Source organism: Danio rerio, chromosome 12 (genome assembly GCF_049306965.1).
Source record: "Danio rerio strain Tuebingen ecotype United States chromosome 12, GRCz12tu, whole genome shotgun sequence".
In the NCBI taxonomy this organism is placed as follows: Eukaryota; Metazoa; Chordata; class Actinopteri; order Cypriniformes; family Danionidae; genus Danio; species Danio rerio.
The window spans coordinates 16,263,927-16,285,184 of record NC_133187.1 but is presented as its reverse complement, the minus strand read 5'-3'; the positions used below and the strand labels follow the sequence as shown (position 1 = coordinate 16,285,184).

Below are 21,258 nucleotides of genomic sequence, written 5' to 3'. Positions count from 1 at the left end.
AAACAGCACAATTACCATCTCCATATGACTTTATTTGTCTTTGAAGATTGGCCTTATACAGCTTATTTAGATTTGAAATAAATAAATAAAAGATTTTTTTGTGATACAATAGTGAAAATCAAATATGGAAAAGTGCAGACAAATTCTTACATTGTTTGTTAGCTGAGGCAGAAGAAACCTTATCTTCGTGCAAAACAAAAAGTATAAAAAGCAACTAAAGGTACCTGACAATCACATACAAGCGTGAGAGATTGTGTGGTTTGAGGTCCAATAATTCAAGCACTGATTAGTTTTTACTAAGGGACAGAGCAGCTCCTCGGGTTATTGGTTGACCCCAAGCAGTTAGACTGCCCTCAGCCTCCTTTCTATTAGCTACATGACAGACAGAATATTCGGTAACACTTTATAATAACTACACACTATAAATTATTTATTAAGGATTAGCAAATAGTGAGTTCATTATCTGTTAAGCATTAACTCTACATTAATAACCGTTAGTAAGCAGTTTATAACTACAGCTACAAATGCTGTATTCTTGACTTACAAACATATTTAAAATGTGCTTAATAATTGTACTTTCATACTTTGTTAATGATTTATTTTTCATTACTAAATTAAGTATCACATTATTTACAAACCATTTGTATTTAAGAGTAGTTGAGGGGTTTTAGGGTCATTTCGAATGAGTTAGTAAATGATAATTAAACTATTCAAATTAACATTTATATGTCTTATTATTTAGACATATATTTATGGTAACTATGTATGCTAATAAATGCTTTATTAACTCAACTTCATTTAGATTTGTGACCTAATCTAAAGTGAGGACTATTTAAGCTTTATAAATCGCTTATAAATGACAAATAAAAGCTCAGTTAAATTCTAAACAGGAAAAATGACATTATCCATTCCTATTTATTTAAAGATACACAAATGAAACTGTACTTCAAATGAAAAATAAATATTTGCATCCTTATCTAAAATAAAATCACTGTAAAGTTTAAACATTGCATCTTATTTATTGTTAAAATATTATATTACTAATATTGACATATTAGTTAACTATTAGTACATGCCTAATAATAAGATATATAAATGTTGATTTCAATAGTTTATTAATTATTTACTAACTCATTCTGAATGATCCTAAAAACCCTCAACTACTCTTAAATACAAATGGTTTGTAAATGATGTGTTACTTAATTTAGTAATGAAAAACAAACCATTAACTAAGTATGAAAATAAAATTATTAAGCCCATTAAATAAGTGCTAATAAGTCAAGAATACAGCATTTGTTGCTGCAGTTATAAACTGCTTACTAACGTTTATTAATGTAGAGTTAATGATTAACAAATATTGAATTCACTAGATGCTAATGCTTAGTAAATGATTCATAGTGTGTAGTTATTCTAAATTATATTTAAAAACAACCAATTATGCTTTTAATGATTAAATCATGAAAAAAGTATTAAAGTTTAAATTATCCAGCTGGGGAACACCCATACACTAAATAAACATACATCTCATTCACACAAACTCATACACTACAGCAGGGCTATTCAATTGATATGTTAGATAAAATATTATTAAAATGATTATGTATGTATGAATGCAGATGTTAACAACAGTTAACTGCTTAGCTAATATAAAGCTTAAATTTACATTAGATGTGATAATCGTGAAACCATGACTATTCTTTAGACTATAATCATTCAACCAAAATCTACAATCTTTGCATCCCTAATTGTTATGTAATTCAAATTAATGTGCAAAAAGCCTAGTTAAGCAATGCACTGCTTTTTTTGTGCTTTGCAATACAACATTTAACATGTTTGTAGAAAAAGGCCATATTTAAAATGCACTGATATTATGTAGTTTAAAATACAACATACAGTGTTAAAATTTCAATCTAGAAAAAGCCAACGTGGGTGTCTTAAGAAGCAAAATGCAGTTGTGTCATCACTTATATTGCAAGTCATAGATTATCTCTTCAGCCCTTCATTTGGGATGCGTTTCATGTACTGCCCCCTATCCCATGCCAAACTAATTGTAAACCCTGCACTACAGCCAATTTAGTTTATCCAATTCACCTGTACCACATTTCTTTAGACTGTGAAGGAAACTGATGCACCCAGAGGAAACTCAAACAGACATGAAAAGAACATGCAAACTCCACACTGAAAGACCTCTCGGTCCAGCCAGGACTCAACCTTCTTTCTGCGACAGCAAACAAGGAGCCAGTAAGATAATCATTTAAAATTCAAATATTGTAACTAGAGGCTTTTTCCCAGAAAGTATTTTATTGTCTAATATAAAAATGTGTATTTAAACATGTCTTAAAACATTGTTATTTTTATTTTATTCAGAAAATGCTCTAAATGAAAAAAAAAATTCAGTAAATCATATATTTTTGTATTATGCTGTAAACTACTGATTACATTTTTCCTAATTTAAAATAAGGCAGAAAAATGAGGAATACTTGATAAATATAGACATACATTTTTTTATTTACATTTTTTACACAAATATTTTAATTGCTTATGATGTTTCTGACTTTGACTAATTTCTAATTCAAAACTGAAATGGCATAATCCTGCAATTGGCTACTTAGCCCTTTGTAAACAAGTTGTTAGTAAACCTAAACATATATACTACAGCATATGTACTACATATAACCACCACAAACCCACAGCTTTTATAGTTTTATGGAACTCATAGGGAGATCCAAATTAGAAAAATAATAAGGTAAAGGTTAAAACACAAAAAAAAAAAAAAAACAAAACAAAAAAAAAAAACAAGACAAACATATTTCCACTACATCATTACATTTTGGATAGCTTTACCTGTTGAAATATAAACAAAAATTAATTTTACTGTTTTTTAACTGAATACAATTTTCTGTTTTCAAATACTCAATTTCTGTTTTCTAACAAAAATATTGTGGTTTAAATTTGAGAGTAAAAACATCCATCATTGTAAGGTGAAGATTTCATGTGCTTTCTTTTAGTCATTAGGTCTGAGTCAAGCCAAATCTATCGGTTGTAAAACTGAGATGAAACCCAGGCTAAACCCCACTTCAGGTTAGTGAGCATGAACTTGAGAGCTTTGGTCCACTGTTCCTCGGAGTTAAACTGAGTCTTAATAGAGTAAGACCCTCCACTTCCTCCTGTGTCCTCAATCTTTCCTTTGTCCACATCCATTCTAATTACAAAAGACAAAGAGAATTTCAAGTGCACAAATAAACAAAGAAAAATACTGCTTTTAAAGGACTTTTTTTTTTTTTTAACTCTGTCATAGATATCAGTAAATGACAATTATCTTAAAATCACCACATATCTGCAGAATAATTTGTCCATCTATGGCTTGATTAATATGGCCTGTCCTTTTTTCAGGTAAACTAAAGTGATCTGCTATTTTTGTTATTATATTTGTTTTCAAAATATTCTCACCTGTATGGCAAACAGAAGCCAGTGTCATCCTTCTCCACCTCCTCTTTAAATTGCTGGACACAGTCAAGGAAAGCCACCATTGCATGATCAAATTTATTATCCCAGAAAAAACGCAGACCACCTGAACAATACAATGGCAATTCCTACAACAAAAAAACAAAACAAAAAACAATAAAAAAAAAAAATAAATTAATTAATAAATGATAATAGAAATCAATACAATCAATCTAAAACAGTTGTAAACTATCTTAAAATGCAATAAATTCATTCATTTTGTATTCGGCTTAGACCCCTTCATCAGGGGTCGCCACAGCGGAATGAACCACCAACTTATCCAGCATGTGTTTTAAGCAGCAAATGCCCTTCCAGCTGCAACCCATCACTGGGAAACACCTATACACTCTCATTATCACACATGCATTACGGCCAATTTAGCTTAACCAATTCACCTATACCGCATGTCTTTGGACTTGAGGGGGAAAACGGAGCACCCAGAGGAAATCCACACGACCAAGGAAAAACGTGCAAACTCCACACAGAAATGCCATCTGACCAAGCCGGGGCTCGAACCAGTGACCTTCTTGCTGTGAGACAATTGTGCACATCCAATTCATTTAGGCTATACTTACATAAAAAAGGCTTCAGTTTTATTGTTAACCTAATTGTTAAAATCAATTTAAACACTACCAAAATAGACTGTCAAGATAGTCGGGAACATCATGACATGAGAAATTGTGCTGATTATGTCCATAATCCACTTTCCAAGAAAGAGGAAACGGAGACATGTGCATAGTGTGAACAGAGGATAAAATTAACTCTTAAATTAACAAAATTTAAGGCCTAAATTCCCAGCCTCCGTATTGCTGACCTTGCTGATCGATGCCAATGCAATCAGCAGAGCTGTGTTCATTACCAGAAATTTTAAAGATACTGAATCAAGTGGTTCGAAAAGACCTTGCTGCAGACTACTGGGGCTACAGTGAGACACAAAAAGGGTGACAGCCCCCACTCCAGCAAACTGAGGGATCACACTGATCTGACATGTTCAGGGTTCATCTCTGCGAGAAGCACACCACTTAAGAACAAGGCATGACTTGTGGAGGGTGCTGTAGCCTGAGTAAAGGCTGATTTATACTTCTGCATCAAACGCCGGCATATGATACTTCGCTGATGCATAGCCTTTCGCCGTGGCCATCGGCATTGTTGACGTGCACCTCTTAAAAATTGTAACTACACGTGGCAACGACGCGTAGCGCAAGCTCTGTGATTGGTCAACAACAAGTGTGGAGTCCCGTGAAGGAGCTCCTGATGGAAAGTTTTGTTTTGTTTTTATCTAATAGTTAAAGTTGAATGAGCGAGATTGAGCCGCTTGTACATCCCGGAAGTGTTTAGGAAAAGCAAAACAGCAGAGATGAAACTCGACAAAGAGGAACATTTACACCACTGCCCACTAGCGTTTCGGAAGTGTTAATTTAGACCAACAGAGAAAGCATGCAGAAGTATAAATGCACAGCTACGCGAGTTGCATGCGCCGTGGGTCACGCCGGTCACTTGACACAGACGTATAAACCAGGCTTAATAGTGTTAACCACTTACACGGGTAGGTCACCAAGTTTCTGTGCTCCTTATAGAAACATATCATGGGGGTTCTGGAAACTCGTGCTGGTGCCAGATGGTGCCTATGCTTGAGAAAGGAAGTGCTTCCTAAGGGGAATTTGTCAAAGAAAGTCCATTTGTGAGGAATGCGAGTTTGGAAACTCATGGAGGCGCAACAAGCAAGACCTGTTCCTCATCATCCCTGACCCAGAACAGGGTCTGTGCAAGCAGGCTCATTGGGGAAAATACGCCTATACGGTTGATATACACTACTGTAGCCATGCTATCTGTCCAAGCGAGCACCGTATTCTAGCACCGTAGGAACAGGTGGAGAGCAAGAAACACTGCCAACAGTTCTATGCAATTGATTTGCCAAAGCAACTGAGGTCCGGTTTACGAACCTGCTGTAGTGATCAGCAGTAAAGTCAGGAACTTGTGGAAATTCAGTTGTGGAAATTTTGTTCTAATATGAACAAAGGCTGCAGAGTTAACACTTAAGTCTGGCCTTTTGTTTAAGCTTACCTGTAAGAGTGGCAATAGAGATTGTCATTTCTCAAGTCCAGTGAGCCATCTTCCAGCCTATGCCTGCCCTGAAGTGCTCAATCTTGCTCGCGGGTGTATCGACCCAGGATACTGCATTTTGCAGTATTGCCCTCTGTTGGGTGTCATTGTAATTACACCTCTATGATAAGACTCTATTCCTTCTACAAAGATGTTTCTGTTTCTTGGCTTCTTGTTTTTTTTACGGTTTTACATACTATTTTTTGCCTATTCCTTTTTTATACATACTGTAGTCTTCTGTGTCTGTTCCCTCTATGGAGAATTTTCTCTCTGGAGTTTCTTTATCATTATTATTTTCCCTCTTATCCACTGGGTGCTACTGAGCATCTATAAATTTGTTCCCACTTCGGAGCAGTTTTTGTTGAAAGCATTTTAAGACTTTTTTTTTTTTAAATGTACTGTTCCCTCTAAGACTGCACTTCTGCTAACTGCTAATAAATTGTTAATGACCTGCAATTGTATCCAATCTGTTAATCTTGACCAGAACCTGACAAAACGATCTGATGAAGATGTACACAGCAGGAGCAGACCCTGTCAGATCTGCATTGGCTCAACAGGGAGTCATTTTGGTCAGCTTGAGAACAGAATTACCAATACCACTGTAGAAATATAGTTTCTGGTGAATCAGGTAGCTGACCTGATGGAAACCTTGTGCGACTAGAATTAGGGAACTTGCCAGTTGATTAACCAAGCTGGTTTGACGGAGGACATTCAGGATGAACTTGCAATCCATGATTTGCCACGTGACTTTGATGACCTTATCAACCTGACACTTTGCATCAAGGTTCGTCTCCGCCACTGACACCACCGTAAGCTGGCCTGTTCCTCGGTCAGGATGGATGACCATGGTTCACTCTCTGTTTCTGCCCCTCTGTCAGACCCTGAACCCATGCAAGCAAATTCCTGCCATTCCTCTCCCTGAACCTATCACAGCCTGATCCCTAGAAGGCACCCTGATTGCCACAGTCTTCCACACTTCCCCCAGTGTAAGTCTAGTTGTCTCCAGCAATCACCAAGGGGTGACTTTTAGACTGTACCTTTTATACTCTCATAGTGCTCTCATAGTTTTAGGATATCCTTTGTTGGTGCAGCATGACTCTCACACGGATTAGTTCAGAAACTTTGTTTTGTCTTGGAGTCAATACTGTCTTAAGTCTTGTCTTGGTCCTGCCCCGTTTCCTGGTTCTGTTTCTTCGGTGTTGCAGGTGGAGCCAGATGATCTGACTGGGGTCCCAACGAAATAGCATGATCTGTCTCTGGTGTTCAGCATGTCCCAAATAATGTCCTTGCACCTGCATCAACACTAAAATTGTGCCATAGAGCTTCTCCAAGGCACTTCTCCACCTAAGGGCCGCTTGTATTCCCATTCCAGTACAGAAAGAAGCTATGAACAAGTATATTAATAAATCTTTTAAAGCTGGCCTCATCTGCCCTTCCTCATCTCCTGCTGGTGCTGGGTTCTTCTTCGTTAAGAAAAGGGATGGCTACCTTCAACCCTGTATTGACTATCAAGGGCTGAATAGCGTCACTAAAACTTACTGTTAAAAACAGGCAATCCTTCCCTCTCATGTCTTCAGCCTTTGAACTCTTCAAGGAGCTATGTTTTCTCTTTGGATATTAAGAGACATGTACAAGAGGCCTTGCAAAAGTGCCAAGCATCTAGAGGTATTCCAGTGGGCAAGTTCAATCATTTCTACTGCTCTGCGCTCTCAGGTTATCCAGTGGGGACATTCATCCAGAATGGTCTGTCATCCATGAGTTTGGAGATCGCTGGCTGCCATCCATCAGCGGGTTTGATGGCCATCCATGGCCAGGGATGTCAGGCAGTTTGTGGTAGCCTTCTCAGTTTGCGCCCAGAACAGGAGTTCCAGTTCACCTCCTACTGGTCTGCTTCATCTCCTATCCATCCCTTCCCACCCTTAGTCACATTTAGCCCTTGACTGTCACTGCATTACACAAATTGAGGGGTAACACTGTCATCCTTATGATGCTGGACCGATTCTTAAAGCATCCCATTTAATTTCCCTTCCCAAGCTCCTCTCAGCCAAGGAGACTGCTTAGGTGGTGGTAGACCATGTATTCCAGATTCAAGGACTTTCTCATTTTAAATTATTTTAAAGTTTGTCGGTTCTTCACCAAATGGCCAACAACTTTGTTACAATACTCATGATTATCGCAAGCACCTGATGGAGCTGTGCTTTGCCGATATATAGGTATTCATTGGCTGGTTTCTTTCTAGCAGTCTCCCAATAATGTCTCTACTAGACACACATCGGAGTTCGCGTCCTGATGAGGAACTCAATTTTCATGATCTTTCACACATTAGGCCATGAAAATATTCTGTAAATTTTATATCATAAAATGTTAAACTGAAAACCTTAGTATGAAAGTAACATTTATAAAAGCTCCAAAAAATGTATTAAAGTAAGACATACATTACATTTTAATGGTAACTACTGCAGTTCTGGAAATTTAATTACATTTTATTTCAATGTAATTTTCGATATGAGACCCACCTTGGACTTATCACTGAGAGACTCCAAGTAGGAATGATTTCCATACGGAACTAATTGGTATCTGAAAAAAAAAAAAAATATATATATATATATAATAATAATGATAAAATAAATAAATAAATCATAATAATAAAATAAAATATTAGTAATCATGCATTAATCAAACTTGAAAATGAGTTGGAAATGATGTTGTGTGCACACAATGTATTGCCATCAGTTAACAGAGTACTTTTCACACCTGCACATTGGCCACCATGTACTGATAAAAAGCCAAATGATTATTAGATCAGTTAACTGATAATCTTAAAAAAGGGGAAAAGTAACACTTCAGCTGGCTGCAGCATTTATTCATATGAAACATTTATGGTGAGGCGTGACCTCTGATAATTGTAATGCTATCCTAACAAGATGGATAACTAAAGTCACAATATAATTACTTAAATATTATTTCAGAATAATAGTAAAAGTGACAAACAAAACAAATAGTGAAAAACAATTTTTGATTGTTAATTATTGCCACAGTGAAAAATATAGCTGGTGCCTAATTTAAAAGGAGTTATTTATTAAATGAATGAGGAGTGATTAAAATCAAGTCACGCCAAATAAAATATCACTACATTATTTGGTGTCACGTGTAAGGCAAGCATCTCAATATAAAATATTAATACATTTTACATATCAATACATACAATAAATTACTTATGTTAATATTTGTGATAAATACAAAATAACACAACATGATTTGGTGCCCTGTGTGAGGCTGACTTAGATTGAAATTGAGCCTTCTGTTTTATCAACACAATGTTTATGCACTAAGAAAATTGCAATAGAGATAGGTTTAGCAGGAAACTAAATCACTCATCAAATTTACATAGTAATCAGTTGCAAAACAAAAGTCGATCCCTCTAAATTGATTTTATTGTTCCTGCTCACATACTTGGTATTAATTTTGAATGAGGAATTTGTGATGTGATTTAAGTTTTAATAGCCATTAAGTCCTAAATCATCTTTATTTTGGCAAAGGTTTTTTGATTCCCAAATTAGTAAATTGTAGTTTTGTAATTCCATATTATTCACAACAATAACACAGAGAATTTCTGAGCTACTGAAACTAGGACCAAATCTGAGTTAAAAGTTTAACATTGCTTGTCATTTCTGAGTGGAAAGAGAAACAAGAAATGGACTAAATGGCAGACAGGAAGTTTAGTTAATTAAGGCATACTTAGTATAAATATTCTCAGGACAATTCAACGAATGTACCAAGATAAGTATCATAACAATAGGCTAAATTACTCAAAAATTATTGGCATTTTTATTGTTATAACATGTACATTACATTTAAATATTTTGCATCTCCAGACCACTAGGGGGCAGTGCACCTTCAATGCTTGGGCCCTATTAAGTGAATTGTATTGTAAACAAGATTAGTGAATTGGAGGGAGCCAGGCATCCTCCCTCCACCTTGCCAGAGCCCCTAAAACAGAAAATATCTAAAGCCAGCATGCAACAAGAAATCTAACTAGACATGAGAGGGTGCCTGGACAACTAAGAGTAAGACCATCTCATCCTGTGCATCAAGCAGTGCCAACGTGCTACACAGCACACCCCAAGTAGAACAGATGGCCTTCACACCATCAAGTTAGCAACATTCACAGACTCTAATGTGTGTAGCGGTCCGAGCAAGCAAATGTTTCCAACTCACTACAGGGGTGACTCTGGGCCCAGCCCACAAGCAACACTGCCAAGTCTTGGCCTTGCACCCCAAACACCAACACTTACACCACAAGTGTGGGAAACAGGTGACTTTCACACTTGGGCCATACTTTTACTCACCCAGCCAACACTGACCCAGCATCCAAGAAACAGTCCTGGATGCTCAGGTATTCCAATTCATCTGATTCAATCGTAAATCACCAAAGCCACGATACAGCCTAAGGCCGTACTCACACTAGGTACAGTTTCCTTGAACCGGGCCAAAGCACGCTTGTCCCCCCTCCCGTCTCCCCCGACGGCCCAGACTCGCACTACAATCGGGCCTCGGCAAGCTTACGTCATCGATGCTGCGCTGTTCAGTGAAAAGCGCTCTCACTCAGCAGCACAGAGGAGATTTCTCTAGATATATCGTTTCAGTCTGATATGCAGTGACATGAAGTCAAATATTTCGGCAACAGTCCTTAAGGATGCAGTGACACACAGTCAGATATTTCTCAAACGATCTGGGAAACGGGCCCGGGCATGGTTCATAGAACATAGTGTGAGTAGGCCCTAAGCTACCTTGTAAACATCCTTCCCCAAGACCCAACCTTCAGGGAGACATCAATAACTTCATAATTTTCATTTCAGAGATGTGTCTGATCTTCTACCTAAATGCCTTTGCTCACCTTTCTCTAAAGAAAAGACAACAGCTTGCAAAAGAGGGGAATTAAATACTAAAAAGATGAGGATCAAACAGAATAATTTTTTACACCAAGCAAACATTCGCTAAATATCCCCTCTGATTCTTAAACTCAACAAACTGTCCAAACTAGGGCCTGTTATCTCATAAATCCCTACATTCCTTGTGGACAAGTGACTTCTCATAAACTTTGAGTTACGTATGTCTTAAAAGGCACATCAACTATGTTCCACTCACTGGGAGAGAACCCACAAAGCTACAAAGATACCTTTGTTTTTCTGCCAAACATGCTTTGAATCAAAGAACTCTCTAAACTTTGCTTTCCACTTCCAGAACTACCTCTTCTATTTTTGTTCAATCTGTTTAGATGTAACAGACATACATCATCTTTAGATGATATTTCAACTATGTTTAAAACTGTTACAACAGCCATGCAAACTCCTTCTGTATAACTCTCTCACTTGCGCACACTCATTCTCTCACTCTCTCTTTCTCTCTTCCTCTTGAGTACATGGTTTTGTAAACAGATTTAGTGTCTGCACATTTTTGCAATCATTATTAAATTGTTTGTTTTCACACACAAAACAAGTTACTTTAACTCAGATAATGCTGGAGGTTGTACAAATCGATTAACTTATAACTGTATTATAATCTAACTATTCATTTTAAATAACTTGTTTTTTATTAACTATTAATATTTATAATTATATCGGCTAGTTCGCTACATAAAATGGTGGAATATGGGCATGATAAACATAGGTTATGTACATAAAATAAAATCAATAGACGTGTTTGATCATCCTGGTATAAAGATTTATATCCCTATTTGCTGGCCAGTTAAATGAAGATAAAGTTAATTTGAATATAAATCTATATTGTGTATATATATATATACATACAGTTAGGTCCATAAAAAATTGGACATTGACACAAATGTAACATTTTTGGTTCTATACACCAACGCAATTGATATAAAATAAACAAGATGCGTTTTACCTGTTTAACAGCTTTAAGTTGAGGTATTTACGTCCAAATCAGGTGAACGCTTTAGGAATTACAACAGTTTGCAAATGTGCCTCCCACTTGTTTAGGGTGATCTTGATCTCATCTGTCCACAGGATGTTTGTTCCAGCACTGTAAAGTCTTTTTTAGAATTGTAATCTGGTCTTCTTGTTTGTGAGGCTCACCAGTGGTTTACATCTCTTGGTGAACCCTCTGTATTCACATCGGGTGTCGTCTTCTCTTGATTGTTGACTCTGACACACATACACCTACCTCCTGGAGAGTGCTCTTGATCTGGCCAACTGTTGTGAAAGCTGTTTTCTTCACTGGGGCAAAAATCTTTCAGTCATCCACCACAGTTGGTTGCTGTGGTCTTCCGGGTATTTTGGTGTTTCTGAGCTCACTGTTGCTTGTTGTTTTGGCCATGCCTAATGTTTTTGGTATCTTTCTGATGGATTTGTTTATTTTTTTTAGCCTAATGATGGCTTGCTTGATTAATAAGTTGACAGTAACATATTCCAAATGTTAATAGCACACTTGAAATAAACTCTGGACCTTTTTATCTGCTTCATAAAATTGGGATAACACGGGAATAACACACCTGGCCATAGAACAGCTTAGCAGCCAATTGTCAAATTACATCTGGATCCTTAACAAGTGGGAGGAACATAAGCAAACTGTTGTTATTCCTACAGCGTTCACCTGATTTGGATGTAAATACCCTCAAATAAAAGCTTGTGTTGGTGTATAGAGCCAAGAATGTTAGAATTGTGTAATTGCCACCAAATATTTATGGACCTATCTTTATGCGTGTGTGTGTGTGTGTGTGTGTGTGTGTGTGTGTGTGTATGTATGTATATATATATATATATATATATATATATATATATATATATATATATATGTATGTATATATTCTGTACTATGGCATGTACGGCTCTGAGAGACGCTTTGAAAAGCAATGAATTCACATTTTACTTTGTCCATGTATTTGTGTAATTTCTTGCTATTTCGCAGGTCATACAATTTTGTTATATATCATTTGCATCCAAACTATTTTCTCATTAACTCACTAGTGATGTGTGTGCACATACAATCTTCCAACTATCAGAATTTTCACTGTGTACGCCTTAACAAACATGTCTGAAATTTCAAATTCAGTTGCGCTTTCTCTCTCCCTCTAACTAACTTTCTAAAAGCCCATTATACATTTTTGCAAATTGATCTTTTTGTAGAAAAAATACTTTAATACTTAAGTGCAACTTAAGTACCATTAAAATAATAATAATAAATAAAAGAGTATTTAAATGGCTATGACTCTTTTACATAGCACATTTTAACAGCAAATGTTATGTGTAGTTTTTTTTCTAAGCACCTCTGAAAGCATAGCCCCATCTTGCTGGCAAGTGCATGCAACAGAAGAACAGTTTGACCCCAGGCTGCATTAATCTCATTCCATTCCACTGGTACGCTGGGTAATCTGCCAAGGCGGAAGTTATTTATTGTTCCAAACTGCCCACTATGCCTGGAAAATGTGTAGAGAAAGAAAAATGTATTAAAAATTTTACTTCATAGGAGTATTAGCTTTAGTTATTATATACAATAAAAATATATATAAAGAGATGTGAAACCAGATATGAAAGGTCGCATTGAAAACGTTGGTCTTCTTGAGTTTGTCAAGTTGAATCTGACAGTAACGCATCTGATTGTCCACGCTTTTAAGATCATCATCCAACTCCAGCTGCTGTCTCTTAAACTCACAGTACTCCTTCTGATACCTAAGAAAGAAAATAAAAAGCAGATGATAAAATGTATTTACACTCTCTAAAATAAAAATATAGAAACACAACAACAACACACAAATAGCTTAAGGGGGCATATGAAGAATATTTGTTTTTTTAGGCAATAAATCTTTAAAAAATGCTCAATGCACTATGAAAAGTTTGGCTGTTAAGGCCCTTTAAAACAAAGTACAACTAAGTAACATATATAAGATAATTTACACCAAACTTTTTTCCTTTTTTGGACCATGTCGCCCTTAATGTATTGTGCTGACCGATTATTTGTGTTAAATAACACATATGCCCAGAGCTGCTGCCCTTGCTAGAAAAAGAAAAACAAACAAACAACCAAAAACAAACCTGTATATTCTAGTAATATTTTTATGCTGGTTCCTGCTGGTCCTTTGCTGGTTTTTGCTAAGCCCTTGCTGGTCGTATGCTGGTCTGAACAGCACATGACATCAATTACTAGCTCTTAAATTTGAAATCTTTCCAAGATCACAGCATCACAGCTTATATGTAAACAGCCCACTGTTGTACTTATTATTCAAACTCTTGCTTGCGCTTTTCACTTTATTTATTAATTTCCAGTTTGTTTGCTTATGCACGTCTGTTTTCTCTTAAGTGCATAAAACAGTTCATTTACTTACTCATTCCTAACTTTTTTTGCTTTCACTTTCTAGTTTGCTACCTCGTGCCTGTTCTCTCTAACGTGTCATACAGTTTATTTGCTTACTCGTGCCTAACTGCACCTTTTAAACTACATTGTAAATCGTATTGTGTGGGTGCTCTGCTCTCTCTCTCTCTCTCTCTCTCTCTCTCCATTTAGTGCCTATTGCTCATTTCATACACATGCTCCAGCTCCCTCACTCAATACTCAATATACTGCAGTAGTAAGTAGGGATGTCCAGATCCGATTATGTGATCGGATATTGGGCCTGATCATACGGTTTTAGACTCTATCAGAATCAGATGTTACCTCCCGATTAGGACTCGAAAATATGTATGCAGTCGCGGACAATTTGGAATCGGTTCAGTAATAGATCATAATCAGGTATTATGTAATGAAGTCACTTATCTCATATGTGCTCTATGTCGTGGTAGAATACTATGGCGAGAGAGGAAACCACGGGTAATTAAAACACATAAACTCTGCATAAGTCATTGCGTGTGTTTGCTGGACAGCCATTCACTGACACATTAGAAGCCCCTATTTTTACTCCCATGGAGAAAATAAAACTAAACTCGATTTCTTTCTCCCTATCTGGCCCCTTTGACCTATTTGCAGGACGTTTCCTCTCCTCTCAGCTGTTACAGCAATTCTTGTGGATCAAGACACAAGCGCTTGTCTGCAGAGCAAGTTTTCTCCACAGGTGCATTAAAAAAAAATGTTTTCTTTGAGCAGGTAAAATTAAAGGTACAGTTCATATACATGACTACTTGTATTAAAGGACAATGCTGTATTACAAATACATACATAATGTGTTTTAAAAATATACATTTTAATAGAAGAATTGCTGTGCAGTGGAGTAAAATATAAAACTGTGTAAGGAAAGCATCGTTAATGCACCGAGATATCGAATTGAACCGAAACGATGGCATGATGATCGTAACCGAACCGAACCGTAAGACCAGTGTAGGTTCACACCTCTAATATTCTCATTATTTTTTAACACATTTATTGTTTTTCAGTGGCACAGAGTTAGACCGTTTTCATCACTCTAATGCAAAGACACTATGGGTTAAATGTTCGCAAAGTAGAACACAGAAACAGCTTGAAGCGGAAAGTGCGGGTATGTCTGCAGTCTGGAGGTATTATAAAGTTGATGACAACAACATTGCCATAGCAAACTGTGAGATATGTTAATTTGGGATTGCCTGACAGGTATTTTAAGGTGCTAGGTTTGAGATGCTCTTTGGTTTTATTAGATTTTTTGGTAACACTTTATAATAACTACACACTATGGACCATTTATTAAGCATTAACATCTAGTGAATTCATAACTTGTGAAGCATTAACTCTACATTAATAAACATTAGTAAATAGTTTATAACTACAGCTACAAATGCTGTATTCTTGACTTACAACCACATGTATATTGTGCTTAATAATTGTACTTTTATGCTTTGTTAATGATGTAGTTCTCATTACTAAATGAAGTATTCCATTATTTTCAAACCATTTGTATTTAAGAGTAGTTGGAGGTTTTTAAGATCATTTAGAATGAGTTTGTAAATGATTAATAAACTATTGAAATCAACGTTTATATATCTTATTATTCAGGCATATATTAATGGTTACTATGTATGTTAACAAATGCTTTATTAACTCAACTTCATGCAGTTTTGTGACCTAATCTAAAGTGAGGACTATTTATGCTTTATAAATACCTTATAAATGACAATTAAAGGCTCTGTATCAAATGAACAAAGAATAATCTTTGCAATATTATCTAAAAAGTAAAATTACTGTAAATATTAAACATTGCTGAACAACAGGAGTGTCAAAATACAGGATAAAACTGGATAAATCAACAACAATATAAAAATGTAACAATATAAAAGGATGCAATGTTTAAACTGTACAGTAATTTTATTTTAGATCAGGTTGCACATATTTACTTTTCATTTGATACAGTTTGATTTGTGTATCTTTAAACGAATAGAAATGAATAATTTTGTTTATGTACTTTTTTCCTTTTCAAAATTTAACTGACTCTTTAATTGTCATTTATAAGGCATTTATAAAGCATAAGTAGTTCTCACTTTAGATTAGGTCACAAAACTGGATGAAGTTGAGTTAATAAAGCATTTATTAACATACTAGTTAACTATTAGTATATGCTTAAATACTAAGATATATAAATGTTGATTTCAATAGTTTATTAATCATTTACTAACTCATTCTGAATTATCTTAAAAAATCACCAACTATGCCTAAATAACTGGTTTGTAAATAATGCAATACTTCATTTAGTAATGAAAAAATAAATCATTAACAAAGTATGAAAATACAATTATTAAGCACATTATAAATATGTTGTAAGTCAAGAATACTGCATTTGTAGCTGCAGTTATAAACTGCTTACTAATGTTTATTAATGTAGAATTAATGCTTAACAGATAATGAATTCACTATTTGCTAATGCTTAATAAATGATTCATAGTATGTAGTTATTATAATGTGTCACCGATTATTTTATATATATATTTTTTTTTTTATATTTACTGTTTACTGCTTTATTCTTTTTAAGCCAGGTTTCTCCTGTTCTTCTCACATGTATTTCCTGAAACATGATTAGTGTATCTCTCTCTGTTAACAACAAGGGCTTTACATGTGATATAGGGAAATAGGCTGACAGAGAAGATCTCAGAATTAGAGACAAACATTTAAGATTTAATTGAGGATAGCAAGAGTGCTATGTCTCTATATAAGGTTTTGGATGTGACTAGCCTTGCATGGTATGCACATTTCTCTGGTTGTTGCATCATCACAGAGCGATGGCTGGGCTACTGTGAGAGCATATCGAGGCGGGAGAAAACACTGTAATTCCATTCCAACATCAGGTTTAGCCCCCTCAGTGACGCACCTACTGAGAAACCTGATGAAAGTGCCCTGGTAATTGGCAACTCCATAGTAAAAAATGTGCAAATAGAAACACAAGCCAATACAGTCAAATGTCAGTTGGGGGCCAGAGCGCCTGACATCATGTCAAATTTAAAAGTGTTGGCTTAATCTAAACATAAGTTCAGCAAGATCACGTCGGTGCTAATGATGTTCGACTACATCAGACGGAGATCATTAAATGTAATATTAAAGAGTTACTTTAATATGCTCTGGTTCCCTGCCCGCTTGTGGTGATGAGTTCCACAGCCGACTGTTTTCACTCAATGGCTGGATGTCAAAGTGGTGCCCACAGAATAACAAATGACTGCTAGCCTCCACAGTTTAATGAACTCAGATAATCTTCAGCACATAGAGCCACCTAGATATATTGACATAGACACTGTTTCTGTTCCTCAACCCTCTAAACATGAAAAACTCCCAAACACATTTAAAGGTAAAAATCGAATTGATGTTCATAAAGATAAAAAAACTCAAATCATTGAACATTACGATCTAAAGCTAGATGCGCTTTGTCTAACTAAAACCTGGCTAAAACCAGATGATTACATAACACTAAATGAGTCCTGAAGAATTTCTTCTTGCTTTGCTACTGTTCGGACATCTTTGCCTACTGCTCCGCTCTTTGCACTCTTGCTTTTATATTTATACTTTAATTTTAACTTGAGCCTATCAGCACAGTGCTCAAACGACACAGCTTGAAGATCAACTTTGGATCTTCAAACTTTCTGGAATATAGCTTTATCAACAAGAGGGGATTTATCGACCAAACAATCCTCTCCAACCAATTACTTACATTCCTGAGACAGGATAACATGGCTGTAAAAATGCCTCTGGATCAGATTAATTCAGAATTTCACTGCTGCACAAACTGCCACAGACTGCTACAAAAAATTGCAGTTCTTGCAACAAAGTTACTTGTGATTCGACTAGAACTGCCGGATCACTCAGGACCACTTCATTGTGGACTCTCACAGCATAATGCAGGTGGAGTCCCGTAAATCCACTCCAGCTACTGTTGAAAATAAACGTGATAACCGATGACATAAACGTTCTTTTCTCTTCATTTCTGCATTAAATTGAGGCTCAAGGCTGACTAGACAGCGGCTTTCTGCTCCAATCGCACCTGAGATAAGAACACCAGTTGTAGGAGAATCAATAATCAGGAATTACACATGAATTTTACAATGCCATACTGCTTCTCTCATGCAACAGTTTCTGATTTAAACAAATAACTTGAGGAAATTCTGAAGCACAAGACTGCAAAAGGGATTATCATCCACGTAGGGGAAGAATGATAATCGGGAACAGCAGTCAGAACTGCTCAAGAGAGATTTCTGTGAACTTTTGGAAACAGTTGAAAGGTTGAAAATTCAGTTGTTCATCAGTGGACCACTCCCTGCAAGAGGGTCAAATATGTTTTCACGGCTTTTTGACCTAAATGTATGGCTGCAGAAAAAATGTAAAAGGAAAGGACTGAATTTCATTGACAACTTCAATCTCTTCTGGAACTAAAGACAACCATTTACATCAGGTGGCCTTTATCCAAACAAAGTTGATGCAAAGGTGCTAAAGGACAATATCTATTTCTTCCTTCATTATCTATTGGCTGTGTGTGCCACTGAAATAAACCCAAACGGCACACACACACCTAGTAAATGTACACAACAACCACCATTTATGGACACAATGCTGCCTGTTCCCTCCACACTGAGCTCAACACAGATTGACTGTGATGCATCAGAAGAGCACCAAGTCTCAGCACTCAATGATCCTCAGGTAAATAGGTAGTACAATATATTTCATCAGCCCGAATCTCCAGACTCAAAGCCTTGGTCACCAGACACGCTCTCATTGTCACCTTGCTCATCTCTTTTGGGTTTTTCAAAAAATATGGATGAACTGGTGTTATCAACCAAAAAGCGGCTTGGTCCACAATTACCTCCTAGCCCACCTGGAAAAGCCCTCTGACTCTTGCCACACTGCCAAGGCCCAAACAACGCCCCATCTTTAGCTGGTGAACACAACAGCTCTCAGTGATGTGTGTCGGATGCCTGCTAAGATAACTGTATCTTTGTCAAATGTTTACAGAACAAGCAGAAACCCAGTGTGCATGTAGCTTCCTCTACGCAGATATGTGTTGGATTACCTGACAGAAATAAAACGACCTCTTCAAGTCGTATAGCAAATTATTCAAATCTGATGTCTATTCAATTTAGATCTGAAACTACTCTAGGAAAAATAGCTAAAACTTTTTAGAAAGCACTTTAAACATCTGATCACTTAACATTAAGTCACTTCTAGTCAACGATTTTATCAACACAAATTGACCGTATTTTATGCTTTTAAATAAAACTTGGCTAAATGACAGTTGAAGTTCAGCAGTCCTGAATGAAACAGCTCCTTTAAACTTTGAATTGTGAGTGCTTGCAGAGCTAATAGGAGAGGCGGAGGCATCACTGCCCTGTTTAAAGATGTCTATGAGTGTAAACAAGTGTCATTTTGTGACTATTTGTCCTTTGAATGTGCATTAAGTATAGCACTAAAAGGTGTTCCAAGCATTTTACTGATCATTATTTAAAGACCTCCAAAATATTCTCCAACTTTTATTGGTTATTTTATAGAGCTGTTATCAATAGTAACCTCAGACTATTTTACTATTGCTTGGAATTGTAATATTCACACTGATAATCCAGAAATCAATGTGCAAACACCTATCATATCTGCAGACTCTGTTGATTCTCTCCTTGATATGTTTAACTTTGTTTAAGAATGTCATAGATGACATAGCTCCTGTTAAAGCCAAAAAGAGGACTGCGAGACAGAAAGGACCCTGGACAAGGTCAAAAACAGTACAAATGATGAAAAGACAATGCAGAAAAGCTGAGCGTATGTGGAGGAAGACGAAACTAGTAGTCCATTATGATATCTATAAAGACAGTCTTCATGCCATTAATGTGGAACTAAACACTGCAACCGAAATAATGCCCCCAGCCTTTTTGCAACAGTAAAGAATAAATGGCATGGCTGAATTGTATTAATATAAATATCCCGCCCGCTTTCTGAGTCCTGTCTACCAAGTTCTTTCTTACACCCCTTTGATTGGTCACACACTCAACAGAAAGGGCTGCGAAATTGGCTGTTACACGCTGGCGCTCTTCACAGATGAGTGACACTGATAAACGGCAGCCGCGATCACAGCTGATCCATGATAGACACAGTGTAGAAAACTCTGCTGACATGTGCTTGTGTCTGTGTCCAGAAGTAATGTAATAGCCAAAAGGAGAGAAAAAGTTACGCCAGCAGGTCAAACGGGCCACAGTGAGAGAGAGAAATGGAGTTTACTTACATTCTGTCAATCGCAGTGAAATAGGGGCTTCTGCTGTGTCAGTAATAGACTGTCCAGCAAACACACGCAGTGAAATTATGCAAAGTTTCTGCGTTTTTAATTAGTTAGAACGTTAAGCTACAGCGACATAGCACATATGAGATAAATGATGTCAGTACATAATAACCGATTATGATTATTACTAATCCGATACCGAATTGTCCGGGTCTGCATTGCAGTGCAGCAAAGAAAGAATTCATTTTGACACCTTTAAGCTCAACTAAAACTTTAGAAATCAGACATTATATCTGATTATATGGCAACTGATGGTAAAATCTTAGAAGATATGCAAATTATGAAAACATCAACCTACAGTCTTGACACGCTTCACACATCATTCTTCCCACATCAATCTCCCTTTTATTGGCAAAATGTTCTAAAAGGTTGTTTTTAACCAGGGGAATTAGTTATTAAGCTTCAAGGGGTGTTTAGACAATTTTCAATCTGGTTTCAGAGCGCATCACAGTACAGAGAGCGCTCTTATAAAGATAATCAATGATATACGCCTAAATACAGATTCAGGCAAACTAACAGTGCTGGTATTGCTTGATCTCAGTGCTGTATTTGACACTGTCAATAACAGCATACTTCTCGTTAGGCTGGAAAACTGGGTTAGCTTTCTGGGACGGTACTCAAATGGTTCAGATCTTACCTTGAACGAAGAGGTTACTATGTCAGTATAGGTGACCATAGGTCGAGGAGGATACTCATGACATGTGGAGTGCCACAAGGTTCAATTCTGGCATCTCTCCTGTTCAACCTTTATATGCTCTCTGAGCCAAATAACGAGAAAGAACCACATTTTCTGCCACAGCTACGCTGATGACAGACATACTTAGTCCTACTGCCTAATCACTACAGCACCATTGACACCCTCTGCCAATGCACTAAGGAAATTAACAGTTGGATGTGCCAAAACTTTCTTCAGTTAAACAAAGAAAAAA

At 36.5% G+C, this 21,258-nt stretch overlaps 2 protein-coding genes across 2 annotated transcripts in view; both read right to left on the bottom strand.

The window, feature by feature from the left end:
- Positions 1-21,258, bottom strand: part of med1 (mediator complex subunit 1) — a 700,564-nt gene that overhangs the window by 607,285 nt on the left and 72,021 nt on the right. The gene's annotated exons all lie outside the window — the stretch shown is intronic.
- Positions 2,489-21,258, bottom strand: part of becn1 (beclin 1, autophagy related) — a gene marked incomplete at its 5' end in the record, with an annotated part of 119,963 nt that continues 101,193 nt past the window's right edge. Inside the window, 5 exon segments of the mRNA NM_200872.1 lie at positions 2,489-3,202; positions 3,451-3,593; positions 8,124-8,184; positions 12,896-13,045; positions 13,152-13,298. Of these exon segments, the coding sequence (NP_957166.1) occupies positions 3,034-3,202; positions 3,451-3,593; positions 8,124-8,184; positions 12,896-13,045; positions 13,152-13,298 (670 nt within the window). The 3' untranslated portion in view covers positions 2,489-3,033.